At 35.7% G+C, this 26247-nt stretch overlaps 1 protein-coding gene across 8 annotated transcripts in view; it reads left to right on the forward strand.

Moving 5' to 3' along the window:
• The window catches only part of LOC145268824 (syntaxin-binding protein 1-like), a 381121-nt gene that overhangs the window by 227875 nt on the left and 126999 nt on the right, over positions 1-26247 (forward strand). For all 8 annotated transcript variants that reach the window (XM_080124472.1, XM_080124475.1, XM_080124467.1 and 5 more), the window contains 4 exons: positions 2015-2146; positions 4000-4076; positions 15562-15640; positions 21783-21886. In XM_080124472.1, the coding sequence (XP_079980598.1) occupies positions 2015-2146; positions 4000-4076; positions 15562-15640; positions 21783-21886 (392 nt within the window). The remainder of the gene's footprint in view (positions 1-2014; positions 2147-3999; positions 4077-15561; positions 15641-21782; positions 21887-26247) is intronic.

Genomic DNA, 26247 nt, shown 5'->3' on the forward strand with positions numbered 1-26247 from the left:
TGAACTTGTTTTATTTTTATTTATTTTTTATTTTTTTATTAATTTTTTTATTTTTTGTTTATTTTTTTATTTTTATTTTTTTAGAACAGCACATTATTTTTGCAGCCTGCAAATGATATTTGTAAGATGGCTATCTAGGAAAAAATATAGGTCAGTTCTTCATGAATTGTTCGGGTTGAGGTAGAAAGTATAGTATCTGTTCTGTCCTCAGTTAGAGATCTTTCTTATCTAGGACAATTTTTATGTCTGTCCCATCCAGTGTATCTCTTTCGGGGGAGCTGGATATTATACATAAAAACAACCTTGTTTTTAACTTTACCTTCATGGGGAGGCAAGTGAATAAGGATTTATGCCCGTTTCACTCAATGAATTTATTTTTGCTTTTGATGCCAACCTTGGTACAGGCCACAGGCCATTGCTATTTTCTTCCAACTTTTTTTTTTTTTTTACATAGGAGTCACTACTTATCGAGGCCCAGGGGCCACTCGAGGATAAGGATTAATGAGTGTATAGTAGTCAATGGAAAGATGTAGTAATCGTTAGTTATGGAAATTTGGTAAATTGAATCACTTAAAAAGATGGCTTATCAAGAATTTGTTTACATTGAACTTGAAGACAACTAAATTGTAGTCAGCTGGAAAACAGACATGAATGGAAGAGTTTCACAAGCATCCAGTTCTCAGAAAGAAGCTTTGTTTATGGAATCTACGTTTAGTTGAGAAAGAGTAGGAGAAATTCTTGATAGTGTCTGCAGTTAGACAAAGGATTTTTGTGAGTTTCGCGAGTGGGGGGGGCATAGATTGGAGCTCAGACGAGCACTTGCCATGAAAATAACAAAGCAGAGACAAACTCGCAACGTTTCTTCTGTGGGGAAGAGAAAAGGGCATCCCCTACTAGGCTACGAAGTCTGTTTTGAACCCTATCAAGGCAGGATAAGGTCTTTCTAGCAGCTCTTGCCCAGATGTAAAAGTACTCTATCCGTGGGTGTACTTGGCTCTTATATAGGTAGAGAATTGCATCAGCAGTGAGATATCTGCTGGAGCGAAGAAGGATCCCAATCATTTTTGCCTGACAAAAGCTTTGGTGATCTTGCCATTTAGCTTTTTAATTGTGTTGCAACTATTGGTGTAATTCCACTGCACCTTGCACAAAGTCTAGGAAGGTTTTAGGCTCTGCCTGTATATACTTGGACCATCCAGAGTTTGACTGTCTCTCCCAGATTGCAGATGTATGAGAAGTGTTCGAAAAGTAATGCCTCATATTTTTATTCCACCTGAATAGATCATAGAGCATTGCGAATTGTATTATTATTATGACTGAACTTAGGCATTCATGACCTGAAAGTTTCATTTCTCTGTTGTAGATATTGATGGTGTTGAGACTTTAAGAAAGCAACCCCTATCATGGATTTGCATCTGAAGTAGGGATGCGTCATTGAATTCTTGGCAAAAGTGTATTAAGAATGGTGGTGACTATGTAGAAAAATAAATACTGAAACACAAAAGGTATCGCGTTTATTTCCTGCGACCTGACTTAGGAGTGTCAAAACTGAATTGCGATAATTTGTGATGCAGTTCGTGCTCAGGTGGTAGATGACTCAATCCAGTTAGGATGACTCCTGTCTTCGTAGATCTTTAACTTTAATTTAAAAAAAAAAAGGAGGCTTTACTTTTGAAATGATTCTTGGATGAGAAAGCGTGCTCCAGACGCCCATGCACAGCTATCGTTCATCGCTTGAAAATGGTGGTGACTATGCAGAAAGATAACTTCTGAAGCACAACAGGTCGCTCGTTTTAATGGCATACACCCAAAAAACAAAGCAGTTTTATCTAGGAAGGAAAAAGCGAGGTAGATGGTCTGCATTGATTTCATTTATTTGAAATAAAAGGAAGAAAACCCCGGATGTCATATTCTCTCTCAACCAATCGAAAATCTTGATATAGATATTTTTTTCTACTTCCGGAGTAATTGCATCGGCAATTTATTAATGAATCCTCAATTTCTTCTTTTGCAGAGATTATGAATGATGTTGTGTTAGCTGTGAAGAAAAATGTTGAGTGGAAAGTTCTTATCGTTGATCAACTTAGTATGCGGATGGTATCGGCATGTTGCAAGATGCACGAGATCATGTCGGAAGGAATTACATGTAAGTAAACTGCTTCTCCTTTTTCATTTTTAACGTGTTGCTTCCACGCTATCCTCCGTCCCTTTGCCCCCCACCCCAATGCTCTTCTCCATCCCTTTGCCTCCCACCCCAATGCTCTTCTCCATCCCTTTGCCTCCCACCCCAATGCTCTCCTCCGTCCCTTTGCCCCCCCCCCCTACTCTCCTCCGTCCCTTTGCCCCCCCCCCCTACTCTCCTCTGTCCCTTTGCCCCCCCCCCTACTCTCCTCCGTCCCTTTGCCCCCCCCCCCCCTACTCTCCTCCGTCCCTTTGCCCCCCCCCCCTACTCTCCTCCGTCCCTTTGCCCCCCCCCCCCTACTCTCCTCCGTCCCTTTGCCCCCCCCCCCCTACTCTCCTCCGTCCCTTTGCCCCCCCCCTACTCTCCTCCGTCCCTTTGCCCCCCCCCTACTCTCCTCCGTCCCTTTGCCCCCCCCCCCCTACTCTCCTCCGTCCCTTTGCCCCCCCCCCCCCTACTCTCCTCCGTCCCTTTGCCCCCCCCCCTACTCTCCTCCGTCCCTTTGCCCCCCCCCCCTACTCTCCTCCGTCCCTTTGCCCCCCCCCCTACTCTCCTCCGTCCCTTTGCCCCCCCCCTACTCTCCTCCGTCCCTTTGCCCCCCCCCTACTCTCCTCCGTCCCTTTGCCCTCCCCCCCCTACTCTCCTCCGTCCCTTTGCCCCCCCCCTACTCTCCTCCGTCCCTTTGCCCCCCCCCCTACTCTCCTCCGTCCCTTTGCCCCCCCCCCTACTCTCCTCCGTCCCTTTGCCCCCCTACTCTCCTCCGTCCCTTTGCCCCCCTACTCTCCTCCGTCCCTTTGCCCCCCTACTCTCCTCCGTCCCTTTGCCCCCCTACTCTCCTCCGTCCCTTTGCCCCCCTACTCTCCTCCGTCCCTTTGCCCCCCCCTACTCTCCTCCGTCCCTTTGCCCCCCTACTCTCCTCCGTCCCTTTGCCCCCCTACTCTCCTCTGTCCCTTTGCCCCCCCACTCTCCTCCGTCCTTTTGCCCCCCCCCACTCTCCCCCGTCCCTTTGCACCCCCCCCCCACTCTCCCCCGTCCCTTTGCACCCCCCCCCTACTCTCCTCCGTCCTACTCTCCTCCGTCCCTTTGCACCCCCCCCACTCTCCTCCGTCCTACTCTCCTCCGTCCCTTTGCACCCCCCTACTCTCCTCCGTCCCTTTGCACCCCCCCTACTCTCCTCCGTCCCTTTGCACCCCCCCTACTCTCCTCCGTCCCTTTGCACCCCCCCTACTCTCCTCCGTCCCTTTGCACCCCCCCTACTCTCCTCCGTCCCTTTGCACCCCCCCTACTCTCCTCCGTCCCTTTGCACCCCCCCTACTCTCCTCCGTCCCTTTGCACCCCCCCTACTCTCCTCCGTCCCTTTGCACCCCCCCCTACTCTCCTCCGTCCCTCCGCCTTTCCCCCTCCCTTCCTCGGTCTCGCCGCCTCTCTCTCTCTCCTCGCTCCCTCCGCCTCTCTCTCTCTCCTCGCTCCCTCCGCCTCTCTCTCTCTCCTCGCTCCCTCCGCCTCCCTCCCTCCGCCTCCCCTCTCCAGCCCTCAACCTTCCCCCTCCCCATCCTCTTCAGTCTTCTCCACCTTAATGGAAAGAAAAAAGATCATAATCATAAGCTGACAGTGATCTAGTTTCAGTGTTCTTTTTCAAACAATTACAAGAAAGAAATTTGTTTTCTTGCACCCTCTCCCGCACTGATCATACTGAATCGAAAGATGTCAGGTGTGTAAGTATATTATCCTTGCTAGATATTTTCTGAGTTTGAGCCGAACATGCAGACAGAAATATAACATTTTCTTTCTATAATGTTTTATTTTTGCGCTTGTTTCAGTGGTTGAAGATATCAACCGAAGACGGGAACCATTACCTTTGCTTGAAGCAGTTTATCTGATCACCCCCACTAAGGAGGTGAGTTAACTTTTCTTTTTCATTTTTATATTTCAAAGCAGAAATATTCTCATTAAAGTTTGCATTGCATTCAAGCAAAATTGCCACACCAAACTCGGACACAAATGAACTATAAACTATTTTTATTATTTTATTTTATTTTTTTTTAAGTAGGTTGGTGCAAAAATGTTTTTTTACTTAAAGTTGAACATCAAAAAACATTTCATTACAGTCTGCCCAATCCTGCTATGTTTGCCCCTCCTTCCCTAAAAAATAAAAAAAAAATTAAAAAAATAACAGAATACTTTTGGTACTTATGCATAGGAGGTACCGTGCTGAAATAATATTTAGAAACCTATTTTTAACATGGGAAGAGGAGAGTTTTACAGCTATTCTGTACTTTCATCTAACAATTTGATAATTTCAAGTTTAACGGTATCTTTAACTTAAAAAATACTATCAAGAAAATAGCATATTACCAACTTTGTATAAGCATTTTTTTTTTTTTAATGAACAGTTTAAAGCAATCCTTTACGAATGTTATTGTATCGTGGAAAATCATTGTAAAAATGTTCTCTCTCACCGACTCCCCCCTAATACGTAATATTTTGAAAAAAACCTATCCTTGAAATAGTCCTCTGCTCACCCATTTCTCTTTATGAAAAAAAGTACTTCCTGTACTTATGCAAAGAAGGTACTGTGCTGAAATATTATTTAGAAACCCATTCTTAATATGGGGAGGGTGTTTTATTTTTTTCACTTTTTTCATTTCTTTTATTTTTTTTCACTTTTTCATTTCTTTTATTTTTTTTCACTTTTTCATTTCTTTTATTTTTTTTCACTTTTTCATTTCTTTTATTTTTTTTCACTTTTTCATTTCTTTTATTTTTTTTCACTTTTTCATTTCTTTTATTGTTTTTTCACTTTTTCATTTCTTTTATTGTTTTTTCACTTTTTCATTTCTTTTATTTTTTTTCACTTTTTTCATTTTTTTTTTTTTCATGTTTTTCATTTTTTTTCATGTTTTTCATTTTTTTTCACTTTTTTCATTTTTTTTCACTTTTTTCATTTTTTTTCACTTTTTTCATTTTTTTTCACTTTTTTCATTTTTTTTCACTTTTTCATTTTTTTTCACTTTTTTCATTTTTTTTTTTCACTTTTTTCATTTTTTTTTTTCACTTTTTTCATTTTTTTTTTTCACTTTTTTCACTTTTTTCATTTTTTTTTTTCACTTTTTTCACTTTTTTCATTTTTTTTTTTTTCACTTTTTTCACTTTTTTCATTTTTTCACTTTTTTCACTTTTTTCATTTTTTTTTTTCACTTTTTTCATTTTTTTTTTTTTCACTTTTTTCATTTTTTTTTTTTCACTTTTTTCATTTTTTTTTTTTTCACTTTTTTCATTTTTTTTTTCACTTCATTTTTTTTTCACTTTTTCATTTTTTTTTCACTTTTCTTTTTTTTTCACTTTTCTTTTTTTTTCACTTTTTTTTTCACTTTTTTTTTTTTTCACTTTTTTTTTTTTTCACTTTTTTTTTTTTCACTTTTTTTTTTTTCACTTTTTTTTTTTTCACTTTTCTTTTTTTTCACTTCTTTTTTTTTTCACTTCTTTTTTTTTCACTTCTTTTTTTTTTCACTTCTTTTTTTTTTTCACTTTTTTTTTCACTTCTTTTTTTCACTTCTTTTTTTTTTTCACTTCTTTTTTTTTTCACTTTTTTTTTTTCACTTCTTTTTTTTCACTTCTTTTTTTTTCACTTTTTTTTTCACTTCTTTTTTTTTCACTTTTTTTTTCACTTCTTTTTTTTTCACTTTTCTGTTTTTTTCACTTTTCTGTTTTTTTCACTTTTTTTCACTTTTTTTTTCACTTTTTTTTCACTTTTTTTTCCACTTTTCTTTTTTTTTTCACTTTTTCACATCTATTTCACTTTTTCACATCTATTTCACTTTTTCACATCTATTTCACTTTTTCACATCTATTTCACTTTTTCACATCTATTTCACTTTTTCACATCTATTTCACTTTTTCACATCTATTTCACTTTTTCACATCTATTTCACTTTTTCACATCTATTTCACTTTTTCACATCTATTTCACTTTTTCACATCTATTTCACTTTTTCACATCTATTTCACTTTTTCACATCTATTTCACTTTTTCACATCTATTTCACTTTTTCACATCTATTTCACTTTTTCACATCTATTTCACTTTTTCACATCTATTTCACTTCATTTTTTTTTCACTTTTTCATTTTTTTTTCACTTTTTCATTTTTTTTTCACTTTTTCATTTTTTTTTCACTTTTTCATTTTTTTTTCACTTTTTCATTTTTTTTTTTCACTTTTTCATTTTTTTTTTTCACTTTTTCATTTCTTTTTTTTCACTTTTTCATTTCTTTTTTCATTTTCTTTCCATTCATTTTTTCATTCATTTTTGTTCATTCATTTTTGTTCATTTTTATTTATTTATTTTGATTTTTTTTTCCATTTTCACCCCAAAGTACAATGCCACGTTATTGTAGGGAGCTACTATCAGGGACATTATGAAGGGAAATGAATAGCAAGATGTCTGTTACACTTGAACTTCTGCATGTCAGTACAGTTGGGAAAGCAGAATCCCGGAAGGGAGTTCCAAAGTCTGGGGAAGAAACTACGTCAAAAGGGTATGAGTGCTTATAGTTCGTCAGAGCATTCACCATTTGTAGAACTGGCAGGGGGATGCAACATTTCGTCGATAGGATAGTCTGAAGCTTAGTTGATAGTCCAGGTTGGCAACTCTCTTTGGAACCCTTTCCAGGAGTTGGAAGCAAGTAGCAGATGCACCAGCCCAAATGTGACAACAGTACTCCATACATGGATGAATAGTGGCCTTATAGAGGTACAGGATACTTTCAGGTGTGAGTAGCTTTCTAGCACGGTAGAGAGAGCCCACCTTCTTCGCAGCAAACTTGGCAATGCTCTCTATATCCGTTCCAGTTCATGTTCTCTGTGAATGTTAGGCCGAGGAGTTTGAAGGAAGAACTTTCAGGTAACGTGTTCTTGGCCATTGCTATTGGTAGTAGAGAAGGTTTCTTTTGATTATTGAAGGAAACAAGTTTGGTCTTGGCAGCATTGAATGTGACCATCGACTTTTGTCCCCATTCCACTACAGATCGGAGGTTTTCATTTAATGTTTCTGTCATATCCTTAGATATGTGCTCATTTGTTTTCCCCTCGTGCCTGCTATAGAGAGTGGTGTCATCAGCAAATATACCCATCTCGGAAACAATTATGAACATCAGGAATAATGAAGGTCCCAACTTGTACATGTGAGAAGGACATAGTCATGTGGAATTGATTCAGTTGAATGGCTTTTCTATTGTTGCAAATACGGCACTAATGATTTGTAAGGATGCTATGTTGGAAGAACTAGAAGCGTTTAGTCGACCATTCAACAAATATAAAAGAATGAATAATGGAATAACAGGAAGTAAGAAAATGAATGAAATGACAGAAAATGAATGAAATGACAGAAAATGAAATGACAGAAAATGAAATGACAGAAAATGAAATGACAGAAAATGAAATGACAGAAAATGAAATGACAGAAAATGAAATAACAAAATTAATGAAATAACAGAAAATGAAATAACAAAATTAATGAAATAACAGAAAATGAATGACAGAATGTAAGAAAACGACTAATGAAATTGCTAGAAAAGTTAGGCATTAAAGAGGAAGGGACCAGCTATTATTTCCATAGAGAATGAGTTATAGGGAAAAGATGAAATCACAAAGGATGAAAATCAACCAAATCATCGTTAGCTATGATTTAATACTATGAAAGATTCGCACCAGTGAATTATGGGATATTGAAAGGGGAAAAATAATGAGTAAGTATCCTCCTACCCTTTGTAAGTTTGTACAATAATAATCAGCTAGAATCGAAACTAAAATGTTTAGTGCTTGAGCCTTAGCCATTACCATTTGAGCTATCAACAGATGCATAAAATGTTAAAAATTGTGTTTAGATTTAAGCGCAGATAGGGGAGGCAATTGTAGATAGCCATTGTAGATAAACAAGTGTTTTCTGTGAAAGTTTGGCGAGGGACAAAGATTGAAGCTTAGATGACCACTTGCCATGAAAATAACGATAGAGCATAGACAGGCTTGCAACGTCTCTTCTGTGAGGAAACAAGTTGCAGGGAAGAGGAAAAGAGCATCATTTACTAGATTTCAAAGCTAATTTTTTAACTTTGTCATGGCAACAGTACTCCATTTTAGGGCGTACCTGGCTCTTATACAGGTAAAAGATTGCGTTGGGAGTAAGATACCTTCTGGAGCGGTAAAATGACGCGACCATTTTTCCAGCAACATTGGCAACAGATTTGATGAAAGTCTTTCAGGTCAGACCCAGAAGTTTGTCAAAACAGGGAGCCTATTTAAGACGAGGACCATTCATATTAATTGGGGCAAAGTCTTTGGTTAGGAGCAGTGGGCAGCACCTGCTTCAATACTACGCTTCGTCGTTTTTCTCTTTGCTCGATGAAGAAGAAATTCTTGTAAACTGACGTAATTTTTATGTTTGCCCAAATCTTGGCCGAGTGGGGATCAGAGCATTTATGATGAAAAGATAAAAGCAGGGTTTTGGGATGCGTTAAAATTAATCCCCTTTTTACCCCGTTTCATCACATGCTCAAGGTATGGGGAGATAGAAATGACAATTTCATACAAGAAGTCTTTTCTATTAGTATTGACGGACTCTAGTAACAGACATTATTTCAAAAGTAATATTAACAGTGAATTCTATTGGTTTCATTACAAAATGTGATTTCACACTTAAATCTAATTTATAAAAATCAGTTTTTGCGTGTCTGCCTCCATTCTTTTCAAAATGCATTTTCTCCAAGATGCAAGGTTGCAGCGCAGTAGAAGTTGCATTTTTGTGGACCGTTGTTTTGTTATATTTGCCCTCTATCGGCCCCATAACAGCGGAGTCACTATCTTTAAGAGTATATCTGAGAAAATAGACCACATCCTGTCTGCACATCCCTCGGCCAACATTCACATCTGTGGTGACTTCAACGTCCATAACATGGAATGGCTGACCCACTCAAATAAGACAGACGATGAGGGGAGGTTCTGTCATGATTTTGCCATTGCTTATGACCTCACTCAGATTGTTCGTAGGCCCACCCATGTGCCCGATACTACAGGTCAGTATGCAAGCCTTCTAGACCTTTTTCTCTCAACTTCCCCATAGCTATGTTCATGTTCCATTCTTTCTCTAGGATCCTCCAACAACGTCATATCGGTTAAGATAAAAATGAAATGTAATACGTCGTATCGGTTAAGATAAAAATGAAATGTAATAAGTCCCCAGACATACCCCTCCACCGTACTGTACACCGATACTCTATAGCTGATTGTGATAGCTTCCATACATTCATATCTGATCTACCTCTGCATTCCATGTTTAAAAAGGATGCATCCTCTATAGTATCAGACCTGACCGAATGGTTAATTGTAGGCATAGACCGATTCATACCATCTAAAAAATTCCAACAAAAACCTAACAGCCAGCCATGATTCTCCCCAGAATGTGCTGCTGCCATCGCGTACAGAAATCACTTTTTCCATAGCTATCCACGTAATAGATGCACTGAGACTAAAGCTGCTTTCAGGAATGCCAGCAACCACTGTAAAAGAGTAATAAAAAATGCAAGAGATCTATATGCTCAGTCCGTTAAATCCAAAGTAGCTGATCAGCGGCTTGGTTCCCACCAGTTTTGGCAAATAACAAATAGGATCCTGAACAGAAGTGTGCGTTCTATCCCAACCATTATCAATGGACCAGAGGTAATCTTGTCAGCATCAGACAAGGCCAAACTATTTGCCAAGAACTTTGGAGCTAATTCTACCCTATGCGACCAAGGCCATCAACTCCCCATATTTCCTCCTATAACACAGAACACACTATGTAACATACAAATATCTGTGCATGAGGTCGCCAAGCTAATCAAAAATCTTGATTCCAGTAAAGCAACTGGCCTTGACGACATCCCAATTATAGTGTTAAAAAAGCTTCAACCAGAACTTGCTCCCATACTTATGAAACTGTTTAAGCGTTGCCTTAAAGAGAAGTGCTTTCCAACACCCTGGAAAACCTCATCAGTATGCCCTGTATTTAAGAATTCAGGTGATAAGTCTCCTGTGTGTCATGAGTAAGTTGCTGGAATCCATATTAAATAGAGAAATAGTAAACCACCACAGCAGAAATAACCTTCTTAGTGACACGCAATATGGTTTCCGTTCTGTAAGATCTACCGCAGATGTGCTAACGGTTATATCTCATAGGATTAGCAAATCTCTTGACAAAGGCTTCCTTTCTAGAGCAATTGCTCTTTACATATCAAAGGCCTTCGACAAGGTATGGCATAAAGGCCTACTTCACAAGATTTCCAGCTACTGATTCACTTGTTTTATAAAACTGTTCTGGCATCTGATTGGTTTCTTCTTGTCACATATGATTATCAATAGAATCGTTTAAATGTATTTTACTGTATAACTGGAAATGTTTTCTCAATCATTAAATCATTTCTCTCTGATGGGCTCATAAGAGTAGTGGTCGATGGACAAAAATCAGAGGCCTGCAATATTAATGCTGGAGTCCTCAGGGGGTCCATCCTGGGCCCAACTCTCTTCCTGATCTACATCAATGATCTCCCAAAACACATACTTAAATTATTTGTTGACATCTATGCTGATGACACGACCATCTATGGCAACACATCAAAGGCTGTACATGACAAAGTTCTCTCTGATTCTCTCTCCTCTAATCTCGAACGCGTGGTTCAATGGGGGTAGACGTGGCTGGTTACCTTTAACGCATCTAAAATCAAACTCCTATCTTTACACCATCAACGCTCTGATCCCCATCTGGCATCAATTGAAATGGATGGCTCTCGTCTAGGAGAAGCCCCATGTTTTGACAAGCTTCTGGGCTTGACCTTTATTCCTGATCTGAAATGGAACACGTACATCAAGTCTGTTGCCAAGGTCACTGGAAAGATGGTGGGATCCTTCTACCGCTCCAGAAGATATCTCACTACTGATGCAATTCTCTATCTATATAAAAGCCAAGTACGTCCAAGGATGGAATACTACTGCCATATCTGGGCAGGAGTTGCTAAAGCCTATCCTGCCTTGACAGAGTACAAAATAGACTTCGTGGCTTAGTGGGGGATGCCCTTTTCTCTTTCCTGCAACCTCTCTCCCACAGAAGAGACATTGCGAGCCTATCTTTGTTTTATCGTTATTTCCATGGCAGGTGCTCGTCTGAGCTCCAATCTCTGGTCCCCCCTCGCCAATCTTTTACGAAAAACACCCGTCTAGCTGAAGCCACTGTCAAAAATTTTCCCCACTCTTTATCTGTGCCTAGATCAAAACGTAGATTCCATGAACAAAGCTTCTTTCTTAGAAGTGCACGCCTGTGGAACTCTGTTCCGTCTGCCTGCTTCCCACCTGACTACAACCTGGATGTCTTAAAGTCCAACATAAACAAATTCCTGATGAACTGCCCCCTTAAGTAGACACTTTATTAAATCTCCACACTAACGTACTGTACATGCAATAACCCTTATCCCTGAATGGCTTCCGGGCCTTGGTAAGCGGTGACCACCTTTTATAAAAAAAAAAAAAAAGTTGGTATGGGGTGAAAATTGAAAAAAAATTTAATTTGGCTTGTGTAAGTCAGCTTAAACATGTTATTTGTATGCATTCAAGTCTGTTCGTTTTTAACTATTTCTTATCCAGCTGACAATAGCTCAAATGTTAATGACTAAGGCTGGAGCGCTAAATGTTTTTGTTTCAATTCCAGCTGAAGGCACCAAAATCATTTTCTTTAGTTTTTACTTTTGAAATCACTACTATATATTGGGTATGATTTATAATAATCAATAGCGTATTGGTTCTATAATAATAAATTTAAAATATTTAACCATATTTTATGACTTGGCAATGCCGGGCGTCTTGCTAGTTCGATATGACCATATCTCCACTCCATATAACTAAAAAAAGAAAAATTATTCTTTTTGAATAAACAAAGCTGTTAATATGAAAAGGAAACCTTTAAAAAACCTTTTACAAAATACACCAAACTAATTAGTAAATTTGATTTAAAAAAAAATTAAAACGGTCTAAATCACTGCTTTAATTGCGAAAAATATTCCTAATAAAATTCAATTTCTACGTTTTAGAATGTATTCACAAGCTTCAGATCTAAATATAATCTATTGTATACAGGGCAAATTTCTATTTGTATGTTCAGCTAATACTTAAAAAAAAAAATACACAACAAACGCCCACAAAGTTGATATTTTTAAATCCGTTTAATCCTGTATGTATAATATTTGAAAGAAAAAGATTCATTATTTGGGAGTCAGATGGCCGTTTGTATCATTTAATGTTATCAAGATGTCCACAAATCGTTTAATGTTATCAAGATGTCCACGAATCGTTTAATGTTATCAAGATGTACACACTTAATGTTATCAATGTCTGTTTTTCAGCCACCAACTAAAAAGGAGTAACTTTGTCTTTTTTTTTTTTTTTTTTTTTTTACAGTTATTTCTATTACATCAACTCTGGTTGTGCCTCTTTCCAGAGAGAGAGGAATGGGCTGGGTCAAGAAGAAAGGATAGGGGTGGGGTGAAGTGCTATGTTATGCTTTTATCCCAGGCAAGGCCTGGTAGTCCCGCCAGTTCATTATATAATACAAGACTTCAACTAAAATAAATTTGATGAAAATCCTATTTTCATAATGTAATTTTCTCTGGTCAATTATAGTGAAGTGTGAGCAGCTGACTTATTGTGAATTTTAATTTTAGTAAAAAAAAAAACATTTTAAATTTCTCAGCTTGTTATGGGGATGACCTGGGCTTTATTAAAAAAAAAAAAAACATGCTGTATCTATCTGGTATAGCCTGGGATTCATTGGTATCTTTTTAGTTAAAGTTTTTTGGCATATGTTTGGAAAAGAATGAAAATCTAAAGATTGAATTTCAGTTAAAACTAATGATATATTCTTAGTTGTCATATCGATATTAGTAAAATATCCAAAAACTGCTGAAAAATGATAAAATAGAAAATTATTAATGAAAATAGTTTTCAAAATAAATTACAAGTTATGCTTAAATAATAAAGATTCCAAACTATGAGTTACTTTCCTTGTTTAAGTTATTTAAAAAACAACGATGGCAAATCAGTGAATCGAGAAATTGTAAAAGTCCATCTTTAATGTCGTAATCTTAGTAATTGCGAAATGACAATTAAGTAGATAACATTGGTTTTTAATGGAAATTCAATTTTTACATTTTAGACTTTTGCTTTTCTCCTGAACATGTACCATTTTTTTTTTCTTTTGAAATAATCTATTATAGAAATGTGACCTGTCTGTTTAATTTTAAATGTATCTATGTTTGTATGTCTGCCTAAAACTTTTGACAGAGACGACAGATTTTCACGAGACGGACGACAAATATAAAAAAATAAGCCAAAAATGTTAATTCCTTCACCCTCAACTGGGCAGTTTTCTACAAGGAGGGATCGATTTTTTTTTTTTTTTTTGCAAGCCATTTTTGCAAGTCAATCGTATCGGTTGGATTGACTTTGCCTAATTTTAACATTCTGAACTTCTGGTTGTGTCATGGCGTAGCGGTAAGGCATCAGATTTTCTTTCACTTTTTTTCTGCCTTTGTGTCACAGGTTCAGGCCTGCCTGCCTACTACCACTTTTTTTTTTTTTTTTTTATGCTCAACACACACCTATATAAACACCTGAGCAACGCCGGGTACCCAGGCTAGTATTGTATAGGTCACAAGAGGTGAAATAAATATTAACATCTAAGGGAGATAACTCGTATTTTTTAAGTTAGTATAAGAATTCTCTTACATTTTGAACCTTTTTAGGTCATTATTTAAAATCAACTGTAAAGTCATTCTTGAAACGTACAAATGTAGTTCCATGCAAAAAAAAAAAAGGGGGGGGCAGCATAAATCAAGTTAGAGAAGCTTCCCCAGGCAAAGAATTAATTCTGCTACCATCAGTAGAAACATATTGCTTTTCTTGTTTTGACATGGAAAGATATTACTGGAGAATTGAACCAAGATTCACTTGTTTTATAAAACTGTTCTGGCATCTGATTGGTTTGTTCTTGTCACATATTATTTTCAATAGAATCGTTTAAATGTATGAGGGGTGGGGGGTATTTTTACACAGTGCAAAAAATATTGCAACAGTTTTCATTGTAATAATCTACCTTGCAGGAATAATTATTTTCAAAAGGAAACCTGAGCAAATTGAACAAAAAAAAACATTTTATGTAAAGAACATGTTATATATTCACTGCAGCCAATCGTCAAATGTGTTTTTTCAATCTTATTTAATTTCTAAAAAGTAAACCTTTGTCATTTCTCGAGATATATATATATATATATATATATATATATATATATATATATACTTGTTGACGATAATAAAACACACGCAGCTCGTTATAAAATTGTTTTTCAAAACTAGTCTGGGTGCCCGGAGTTGACTGGGTGTTTGGAGGTGTGTAAAAAAAAAAAAAAAAAAAAAAAAAAAAATGGTAGTAGGCAGGCTCGAACCCATGAGGCGAAGGCGGAAAAAAAAGTGAAAGAAAATCTGACATCTTACCCCTACTCCATGACACGACCGGAAGTTTGGAACGTTAAAATTAGTCAATCTAACCGATACAATGACTTGCAAAAATGGCTTGCAAAATATCGAACCCTCCTTGTAGAAAAGTGGCCAGTTTAGGGTGAAGGAATTAATGTTTTTGGCCAATTTTTCAATATTTGTTGTCCGAAGGGTCCGGCTTCAAAATGATTCTGATCTTGTGAAAATCCGTCACCGCTGTTGATAATTTTAGGTAGATATACATACATACATACATTCATTTAAACAGATAGGTGAAATTTATATTATAGATTAACGCATTTCGGTTTCCAAATGACTGCTTTGAAATTAATGACAATGTACATGAAGGAGTACGGGGTGGAGAAGAATGTGTTGCTTAACTCCCCTGTCATTCTCGCTTTCCTCTCTTCTTTGTTTCTGCCATCTCTTTTATTGGGCCAAATGACGTCAACATTCCAAACATGTCTTAAAAATGCGAGTCAATCTCGCTGACCCAATCTCCGGGGATTCTCCGTCCCACGATATGACATCATTTCCCTGGCATCCGCATCCAGATTTGTCACTGACTTTTATTTGATGTCACTCTCCAGGGATCTAGATTATCTAACACAAGCTGCACTCTCATCTCTAGTAAAGAACACAAAGTGTTGGGATTCTCGGCATGTTAGAGGGATAATCTTGCATTATCTTGTGTTTTACCTTGTATGATTTGATTATCTGTTCTTCTGAATGTTTGATAACATTGCTGTTGTCACCATTTTGAATTCTAGACAAGTATACCTGAACCCTTTCTCTAAATTTTTCTTGTAGTCTGTCAAGTGTTTGATGGCCGATTTCCAGAACCCTGACAACCCTCAGTATCGGGGTGCACATATATTCTTTACTGAAGGTAAGTGCAATCCGTTTTGATATTTTTTTTTACATAAGCACGGATCATCAGCTTGTTCTTTCCTTAGTTAGTCTGTACATAACACTTTGAAAAAGGCCAAATACAATTTTTATGGCCAAACTGCTTCAAAAAAGGCCAAATTTTGTAGTAAATTTTGATGTCCGTTAAGTTTTGAGACATTATGTTGAACAAAGATGGCGGCGTAGTTCAGATCAGTAATTGGCAGTAACCAAGATGGTGGCCAATAATCAAATGCAGTCCGTGGTGTAGTTAACAGTGAACTAATTAAATCCAAAATTCAGCAATTTTTATAATTTTGAAAGGTTTTCATTGGTTGTTTAGCACAGCCAGTGGTTATAAAAATGATTGGCGAATCCATTCATCAAATACCCCTTTTACACGCCCCTTTTTTGATATAATGGAAAGATCCTTTTGGTTTGACTTGAGAAAAGGAAAGAAAAATAAATAAATAAAAATAAAGAAATAAATGAACAAATAAAAATAAACCAATAAGATAATTGTTTTTTTGTTTGTTTTTTTTGTTTTTTGTTTTTTTTTTCTGGTTTTGGGGGAATTTTTCTTTATTCTTATTGGTTAAAAAATGAATATATTGGTATAATGTGCAAAAAGAAGCCATCCTTTTTCTTTTTTTTCTTTTTTTTTTTTGATACATATAAAAATAAACAATACAAATAGAATACTTTTCAAATACATATAAACATATGCACAAAAATTCACAAATATACATTTTTTATTTTATTTTATTATTTTTTTAACGAATGTTTGCCACAAAAAAAGATGCAAGAAGGAATTATTTGACAAATAGGAAATTTAAAAAGAAAAGGTTTAACAAGTGACTTTTTTTTTTATAACAAAAACTGGAAACCTTATGTTAGTTGGCTACTTTGGTTAGTAAGGTAGAAATGGTTGCAGTTTAACGTCGTACCCGGGACAATTTACAATTTTTTTTTTTTTTTTTTTTTGGTTTGATTTTGACTGTCCATGCTTCTCTTTTTGAGTTTTAGATAATTTTTCCCCATCAGGCTGATCGGACCTGCTAAGTAACAATGCACAAGTGAGAGAATCTTCGTAGCTTTTGTGTCTGGCGTTCGGCTTATATATTTTGTCATTTTCCCCTGTGCACAGACATCACAATTTGGGAGATTGTCTGAAGGCATTATTTTCATGCCTTCGACTACATTTGGTAATTTTTTAATATCAGCTGTATTGCAGTGTCCTAGAATTTTCGGCCAGGTTTCCAAGTCATGACAGTTTTTGAGGGAACCATACTTTTTAAATAATATAGTCGGCCATTTTCTTTAATGTCAAATACAGTTCAATTGGGGTATATCAGATTTGACTTGTTTTGGCCAAATTTTATATTCATGCCTTGTTTAATTGCAGCCTGCATGGAAAATGTCTTGCTTAAATGTAGGTATGAACAGGGCATTTTTTAGAATACAGTTACAGATTTCGCCTTTATTATTTTTAGGGATATTTTAGCATCACCTCTTTTCAAGACTATATCATTTATTTGACTACCGTCAGCAAGTTCGACAAAATGACTTTGTGGATTAAAGTTTGAATCAAAATTAATAAAATCAGATTCCTTGGTGATAACGTGTGCTGTAGCACCACAGTCTACAAGATTTTTACCGTTTGTGGTATTGTCAAAGTTACATGTAAATAGAAATGTATGTTCTTCCTCAAAGCTCTCAACGTTTTTTACGGAGTCCATTTTAGAGTGTTTATATCGACATTGGGAACTTTTGTGGTTGGGTCGCCCACAATTATAGCAGATAATTTTATTCTTTTTCTTGGGAAAATTACTTTTGGGGAACACGTTGCAATGAGGTGCGTAATTTGGTGGTGTCGGCTTTTGAGAAGCATTTTTGAACTTCATAATATTGCTGGAGTTATTATTGTCCATGAGCATACGATTAGTCTCTTCGTAACTGCGCAATGCCACTTAAAATTCGCTGAAATTTATGGGTTTGTCTTTCTGAGTTATAACAGTTGTAAATGGTTTAAAATCGGCTGGAAGTCCCTTGAGGGTCATTGATATTAACAAGCTATCGCTTATTATTTCACCTGAGAGTTTTAAGGCATTGGTGGTTGTTTCTGCCCTTATAATGTAGCCGGTAATAGTTTCATCCTTGTTACGTTTCAGAGACGTTAATTCTGTATATAGTGATATAATTTTCGGTTTCTCTTTTGATAAACAATGTTCTCTTAATATGTTCAATGCTTTCCGTCCGTCATCCAATGCGTCTCTTATAATCAGAGACAGACTTCTATCATCTAATCAGTGAATCAGTTCTGCAAAATCAGTCGCATTCTTCTCGAGAAATTCGGAGTCGTTAGGATTCTCTGTTGGAGATTGTATCACTTTGTGTAGTTTTTGAATCTTTAGATATCCCAGAAATTTTACCTGCCACAATTCGAATTTAGATTCCGATCCGTCAAAGAAAAGACGATGGCAGGGCGCATAACCTGTGAAGTTTTGAGACATTATGTTGAACAAAGATGGCGGCGTAGTTCAGATCACTAATTGGCAGTAACCAAGATGGCAGCCAAGAATCAAATGCGGTTGGCAGTAACAAAGATGGCGGCGTAGTTCAGATCAGTAATTGGCAGTAACCAAGATGGCGGCCAAGAATCAAATGCGGTTGGCAGTAACAAAGATGGCGGCGTAGTTCAGATCAGTAATTGGCAGTAACCAAGATGGCGGCCAAGAATCAAATGCGGTTGGCAGTAACAAAGATGGCGGCGTAGTTCAGATCAGTAATTGGCAGTAACCAAGATGGCGGCCAAGAATCAAATGCGGTTGGCAGTAACAAAGATGGCGGCGTAGTTCAGATCACTAATTGGCAGTAACCAATATGGCGGCCAAAAATCAAATGCGGTTGGCAGTAACAAAGATGGCGGCGTAGTTCAGATCACTAATTGGCAGTAACCAAGATGGCGGCCAAGAATCAAATGCGGTTGGCAGTAACAAAGATGGCGGCGTAGTTCAGATCAGTAATTGGCAGTAACCAAGATGGCGGCCAAGAATCAAATACGGTTGGCAGTAACAAAGATGGCGGCGTAGTTCAGATCAGTAATTGGCAGTAACCAAGATGGCGGCAAAGAATCAAATGCGGTTGGCAGTAACAAAGATGGCGGCGTAGTTCAGATCAGTAATTGGCAGTAACCAAGATGGCGGCCAAGAATTAAATGCGGTTGGCAGTAACAAAGATGGCGGCGTAGTTCAGATCACTAATTGGCAGTAACCAAGATGGCGGCCAAGAATCAAATGCAGTCCGTGGCGTAATTAACGGCGAACTGATTGAATCCAAAATGTGACAGTTTTTATAATTTTGAAAGGTTTTCATTGGTTGTTTAGCAAACCGGTGGTTATAAAAATGATTGGCGAATCCATTTGTCACATACCCCCATTAGGAGTCAGAAATATTTTAGTCTCATTTTCTGAATATCATTGTGATATATGATACTCGAAGAACAAATATCTTTATATTATTTTAATTAGAATTCATTATTGAGACGAGTATTTATTTATTGACGATTATCCTTATTGTAGTTGTTGTTTCACAACGTTTCCGCCAACTATTCCTCTGGCTTTGGTCAGGTGGTAACCGCGACGGATAGGATCTCCGAATCTCCTAACTGCATTCTCAGCAATTACTGCCATCCATAGTTGTTGTTGTCTCACCACGTTTTTTGGCCAAGTAAGTCTTGGCCGGCTTTGGGTAGGATTGAAACCGCTATCTTCAGACAATTCTCACCTGGAACCACCTGACCAAGAAACTAAGAAAGATGAGGGTAATAGTCCACAGTGAATAAAATAATGAATATCTTTTTTATTTATCCATAAAACTAATTTTTTGCATTATCCAGAAAAATATCAGCTTTATAAGAACAATTTTTTTGATTAAAATATTTCTTGCTCCATGGAATTTTTATGGATCTTGCTAGTTTGTATTATTCCGATTTTTATGGATCTTGCTAGTTTGTATTATTCCGATTTTTATGGATCTTGCTAGTTTGTATTATTCCGATTTTTGTCGATCTTGCTAGTTTGTATTCCGATTTTTATGGATCTTGCTAGTTTGTATTATTCGGATTTTTATGGATCTTGCTAGTTTGTATTATTCGGATTTTTATGGATCTTGCTAGTTTGTATTATTCGGATTTTTATGGATCTTGCTAGTTTGTATTATTTGGATTTTTATGGATCTTGCTAGTTTGTATTATTCGGATTTTTATGGATCTTGCTAGTTTGTATTATTCGGATTTTTATGGATCTTGCTAGTTTGTATTATTCGGATTTTTATGGATCTTGCTAGTTTGTATTATTCGGATTTTTATGGATCTTGCTAGTTTGTATTATTCGGATTTTTATGGATCTTGCTAGTTTGTATTATTCGGATTTTTATGGATCTTGCTAGTTTGTATTATTACTATTCTCATATTTAATGTTATTCTCACAACATATTACCTATACTGGGACTTGAACCTTCAACCTCCAGAAAACTAACTTAGAAGAGCTTATTACTTAATACTTGTACCTGTTGCAAGATTACATTAGACATTTTAGCCTATTAAAAACAGGCAAAAGTTATAACCTGTTAACTTAGAACGAGTGCTTTATGCCAAATTGATGGTTGAATATAGTTAACTGTGTTCATTTTGCGTAAAATACTGATCATTATGAATCCCCAACTGTGCATCGAACAGATACTATAATACTTAGTTTTCTGCACCTTATTGTAACAAAGATCCATAGAAAATTTGTCAGATCGATCCAGTAGTTTCTGAGGAAAAGTGGAACAGGCAGCCAAAGAGAAATATGATATAAATTTTTAGTTAAAAAAAAAAAAAGCAAAGACTTGGCAAAAAAGTTTGGACAATGAGTTATCTGTATAATTTCAACTTTCTCAAGATGGCGCTTTCCAATGTTATATAAATATTCAACATAATATTTCTCTCTATCTTCTCCTTGGCTTTCCTCTGCATCTTTTAACATATCCTCAAAGTATAACTTTGACAGACCAGTATATATATATATATATGTACTGTCCCATATATAAGAACTGCCCCGTATTAATTGAACTGTATTTTACATGTAAACACCGACAACCACGCATGCATACATACATACATACATACACAAGTTCGTGATAGACTATCAGATTCATGGTTATGATTATATTTAAACGATATTACTTATTTTACTACTGGAATATAAAAAATAATTACAAATATTATTTTAATTGGAATTCATTATTGAGATGAGTATTATATTAATTTTTATTTATTGTGGACTATTATTCTCATCTTTATTAGTTGTTGTTTCACGACGTTTCGGTCAACTATTCCTCTGGCCTTCGGTCAGGTGGTAACTGCGACAGATAGGAACTCCGAATCTCCTGACTGCATTCTCAACAATCACTGCCATCCATAGTTGTTGTCGTCTCACCACGTTTTGGCCAAGTAAGCCTCTGGCCGGCTTTGGGTAGGATTGAAACCGCTATCTTCAGACAATGCTCATCTGGAACCATAGCGATTCAACGTCTCAATCAACTGCGCCACAGGCCCCGTGGCGCAGTTGATTGAGACGTTGATATAATTACAAATGTTTTACAAAAAAACAAGAATCTTTATTTCTGCAGCCATAGTCGATTAAAAATGGTAATTGATTTTATGAGGAACTTGTTTCTGTTTACTGCATGATGAGTGGGGTAAGGTGGCAGGCCAAACAAAATTCACTCGAGGGCCAGATTTGGCACGCGTGACAAAGGCTGCCGACCCCTGCATCTTCACTGTGATAATGTTGCCACTCATAGCGAGTAACAAGAGGTATGGACTGATCTCAAATCTTTGATTTGAGTTCAACTACCATGTGAGGTCTGATTATGATCAAATTTGGCACATGGGCTGGAGGTTACCAACTCTTGATATCGATGAATATGTATTTATGTGAAAAAGTTCTTTGCAAGTTCCGGCAATTCTAAGATTTTATTATGACTGGACTATTTAAAAAAGAAAACTAATAGGGTTCTCTTCTTTTTTTTTTTTTTCATGGGGGAGTGGTTGTGAATAAACCCGTGATAATTTGCTGAATTCATTTTCTCTTTTTTAGCTTGTCCCGAAGAATTGTTCAAAGAAATGTGTAAATCAACAACAGCTCGATTTATCAAGACTTTGAAAGAAATCAACATCGCCTTTCTACCCTACGAATCGCAGGTAAGTTTTTGGCACCAGCATCGAATAAAGGATTGCAAGGAAGAAAGAAAAATAAGATATTTTAAATAAAAAAAGGCTGTAGTTTCACCCCTTGGATCCTGATTTAATTAAGCAATAATTAACCAAAAAGACAATATTCAATTAGCAAAATTATTTGATAACATATTATTAGAAGGCCAAAATATCGTCCATGTTATCTTTTTAGCTATGCTGTTAGGGCTGATATATCGGCCATGTAGTATTGAAAGGGTTAAAATATAAAACCGGGTTAAATATTATCTACTAAACCAACGGAGAAGAAAGTTGAAGAGTTACCAACTTTGAAGTGCGTGGACCGTTTCGCAAGTTGGGCACTTAATTTGCAATGGGGAAAAGAATGTGTTTGCAGTTAGATTTTTTTTTTTTTTTTTTTTTTGTCACAAGAACCCAAGTTTGCCCAGCTGAGCAAACTTGGGTTCTTGTACCGGAAAAATATCCAGTAAATAAAACGTTGTTTAGTAAATCGTTATTTTTTTTTGCATTTCCATACACCAAACATGAATATAAGTATCACTAAAACATCCGCTGGGTCATAAGCTTCATTTCGGTACGTAACTTGTCTGGGTGGGTTGCCTGGAGGCTGAGATAAACCGCGTCTTACACACGCGCGCGCACACACACACACACACACACAGTAAATTGAACTTGCTAAGGGAGATAATAACTTCCAGTGAATACCATGAAAATATCCAGTAAATAAAACGTTGTTTAGTAAATCGTTATTTTTTATTTTTTTTTTTTTCATTTCCATACACCAAACATGAATATAAATATCACTAAAACATCCGCTGAGTCATAAGCTTCATTTCGGTACCTAACTTGCCTGTGGGCTGAAATAAACCGTGTCTCACACACACACACACACACAGTAGGAAAATTTATAATAAGATATAGATGGTATTCATTTGCATATGAGGAGAGCAGCTACTTTAAGAAGGATGAATTGAAGAAAGGCAGTAGAAATTTTAGCTGCGACGAAAGAACATTCGAGCTTACGGGATTACAGGAACTAAGAATGGAAATAAATAAATAAAAATGAAAGAAGAGGTTGAAGAAAGACAAGAAAGGAGAGAAGGAAGGGAAGAAACATAAAGAAAGATAGTAAAAAAAAAAAAAAAAAAGAAGAATGGAAGACAAGAAATAAATTAAAGAAATAGGAAAGAAGAAAGGGAAAAGGGTGTTCTGGACTCGCAGCAGTTATTCTTCAGAATCTTGCTCTCAGGTACCTACAATACCTTCTAGCAGTCAAACTTCAGAAAGCGTGCGTTGGGCAGACAGGAAAACTCAAATTAACACAATGAAAACAACTATTATGTTGAAAACGCTTTATTAATTAGGTAAAAAAAAATTTCATGGTTGAGAACAGGGGATAACCCAGTTCGGGGAGTCAAGAAAGGCCGTACGTATCGTTTCAAATTCCGCGGTAGAAAAGGAAGAAAGACAGAAACTAAGACGAGATCGCGTGAGAATCCAAAGTTCTCGAAGGATAGCAATAAGTTTTTTTCTTTCCTTTTTTTATTTTGAATGCCTTAAATGGCTAAGTTCTTCTTTAAAGAAAGAGCAGGAAGGGAAGAAAATGAAAAAGGGAGACTTAAAAAAAAAAAAAAAAAAAAAAAGAGGCTCGGGGAATCAGTGCTCTTAAAGTATGTGTCCTTTTTTTTAAAAAGAGCCCGGTCTGAAGACACAACAAAAGGGTATAAAAAGAAAGGGAAGAAAAATATAAAAGATAAAAAAAAGAGTGAGGAAACTAGAGAAAAAAGGAAGGAACAAGAATAGAAAGAAATAAATAAAAAGGTGATAAAAAAGAGGAAGGAAGTTAGAGAAAGGGAAAGACTAAGAAAGGAGAAAAAATAAAGTTTATCAAGGAAAAAGAGAAAGGAAAAAGAATGGGAATAAATAAAAAAGCAAAAAAAAAAATTTTAAAAAAGCAACAAAAAAAATAAAATAAAAAAGCAAAATAAATAAATAAAAAAGCAAAAAAAAGCAAAATAAATAAATAAAAAAGCAAAAAAAAAGCAAAATAAATAAATAAAAAAGCAAAAAAAAGCAAAATAAATAAAAAAGCAAAAAAAAGCAAAATAAATAAATAAAAAAGCAAAATAAATAAATAAAAAAGCAAAAAAAAAAGAAGCAAAATAAATAAAAAAGCAAAAAAAAAATAAAGTTGATCAAGGAAAAAGAAAGGAAAAAGAATGGGAATAAATAAAAAAGCAAAAAAAATAAATAAATAAAAAAGCAAAAAAAAAGCAAAATAAATTAAAAAGCAAAATAAATAAAAAAGCAAAATAAATAAATAAAAAGGCAAAAAAAAGCAAAATAAATAAATAAAAAGGCAAAAAAAAGCAAAATAAATAAATAAAAAGGCAAAAAAAAGCAAAATAAATAAATAAAAAAGCAAAAAAAAGCAAAATAAATAAAAAAGCAAAAAAAAGCAAAATAAATAAAAAAGCAAAAAAAAGCAAAATAAATAAATAAAAAAGCAAAATAAATAAATAAAAAAGCAAAAAAAAAGAAGCAAAATAAATAAAAAAGCAAAAAAAAAGAAGCAAAATAAATAAAAAAGCAAAAAAAAAGAAGCAAAATAAATAAAAAAAGCAAAAAAAAAATAAAGTTGATCAAGGAAAAAGAGAAAGGAAAAAGAATGGGAATAAATAAAAAAGCAAAAAAAAAAAATTTAAAAAAAGCAAAAAAAATAAATAAATAAATAAAAAAGCAAAAAAAAAAGCAAAATAAAAAGCAAAAAAAAGCAAAATAAATAAAAAAAGCAAAATAAATAAATAAAAAAGCAAAAAAAAGCAAAATAAATAAAAAAAAGTAAAAAAAAAATAAAAAAGTAAGAAAAGGAAAAAGGGTTTTATAACAATGAACAAAATGTTAAATGATCATTTCTGCACATATCGTTCCCAACAAATCCGTACAATTATACATTTGTGTGTTTTTTGTTTTTTTTTTGTTGCCAGTGAGCAATCAAAATACAAATTCTTTTTACGTACGTGCGCTGTCACTGGTATTCATTCTTTTCATCGTCGCCTTTATATGTGTGAGCCACGATTCTCTCCTAGTTAATCAACTCGAGACAAATCTACTCATACATAGAACACAATGGAGATTTGTCGGTTTTTAAAGGTTTTATTTAGAGAAGGGTTTTTGGAGGAGAGACCAATTGTTAATTCTAATTAGTTTTTTCTTTTACTTGGGACGAGAGATGCAGACGTCATCATTGAGGTGATGTTCACTTAGTTTATCTTTACATTTTCAGAAGACATGTTGTCTCTCTTGCTTTCTCAGTCTGATTGCTTAAAACTCTATTTTGTCCACCAAACATGTGCTCATTTCTATCTAATCATTCAAAACCTGCATTTCTTGTGCAATTTGTCTGGGGAGCTAACCTTTTGAAACCTCACCCAATCACACTAGAGTCACTGAGTCTATTTCCATTTGCCGCCAGGTTATCGTGACATATACTTAATGTAGCCCTTGCCAAAATTCATACTAGTTAACATAATCTTTACTTACTGATGTAGGGCCCTAATATATAACAGTTGAATAAAAATTGTTTATCTCCATGTCCTCAGTTTGTCGGACATTTTATTTTGCTCTCGAATAGATTGTCTCCTTCACATAATTATCTTGATGCCCATCTTGGTCGTGTGACAAGGATGGAGTTGCGGAGTGGTGCATTCGCGCAAATTTTCCGCATTTTCAGTTCCTCATGAATAATTGTGTACTGTTCCCACACTGACATCAAACTGTGCACTTACTGTCTCAATAGACACCCGACGGTCCTTATCAATGAAATTCTTTATTTGGCCAATCAACTCTGGTGTTCTGACTTTATTACTCCTCTCACACCTTTCAACATCTATCAGACTCTCTGCCTTCCTTGAAACCCTTATACCACTCAAAAACTGATGCTCAATTCATGGAAGATGATCCAAAAGTAATCTGAAGCATTCTATACATTTCTGTGGCTTTTTTTTTTTTTTTTTTTTTTTACAGTTTTAAACAGAATTTTATTGCAAATTGTTCTTCTAAAAGTGTCATGTTAAGATTGCATTTTTGAAATTCGCCAGCTGTAACAATTAGGCTTTAGTAGGGTGTATTCCAATTCCTGCTGTAGCTGTTCATTTGAACCTGAAATCATAAAAATTAATCAGTCATCTAATAAGGTATAGTGGACATACTAAATTTTCAAGAGTATGACAATTTTAAATACCTGTACAAAGTCTTTAAACTTATTGAAGGCACCTTGTGTATGCAATATATATATATATATATATATATATATTGCAATCATGACAGGAAGACCCGTTTTGATGTTC

Source organism: Euprymna scolopes, chromosome 44 (genome assembly GCF_053919585.1).
Source record: "Euprymna scolopes isolate OS-2025 chromosome 44, ASM5391958v1, whole genome shotgun sequence".
Taxonomy (NCBI): Eukaryota; Metazoa; Mollusca; class Cephalopoda; order Sepiida; family Sepiolidae; genus Euprymna; species Euprymna scolopes.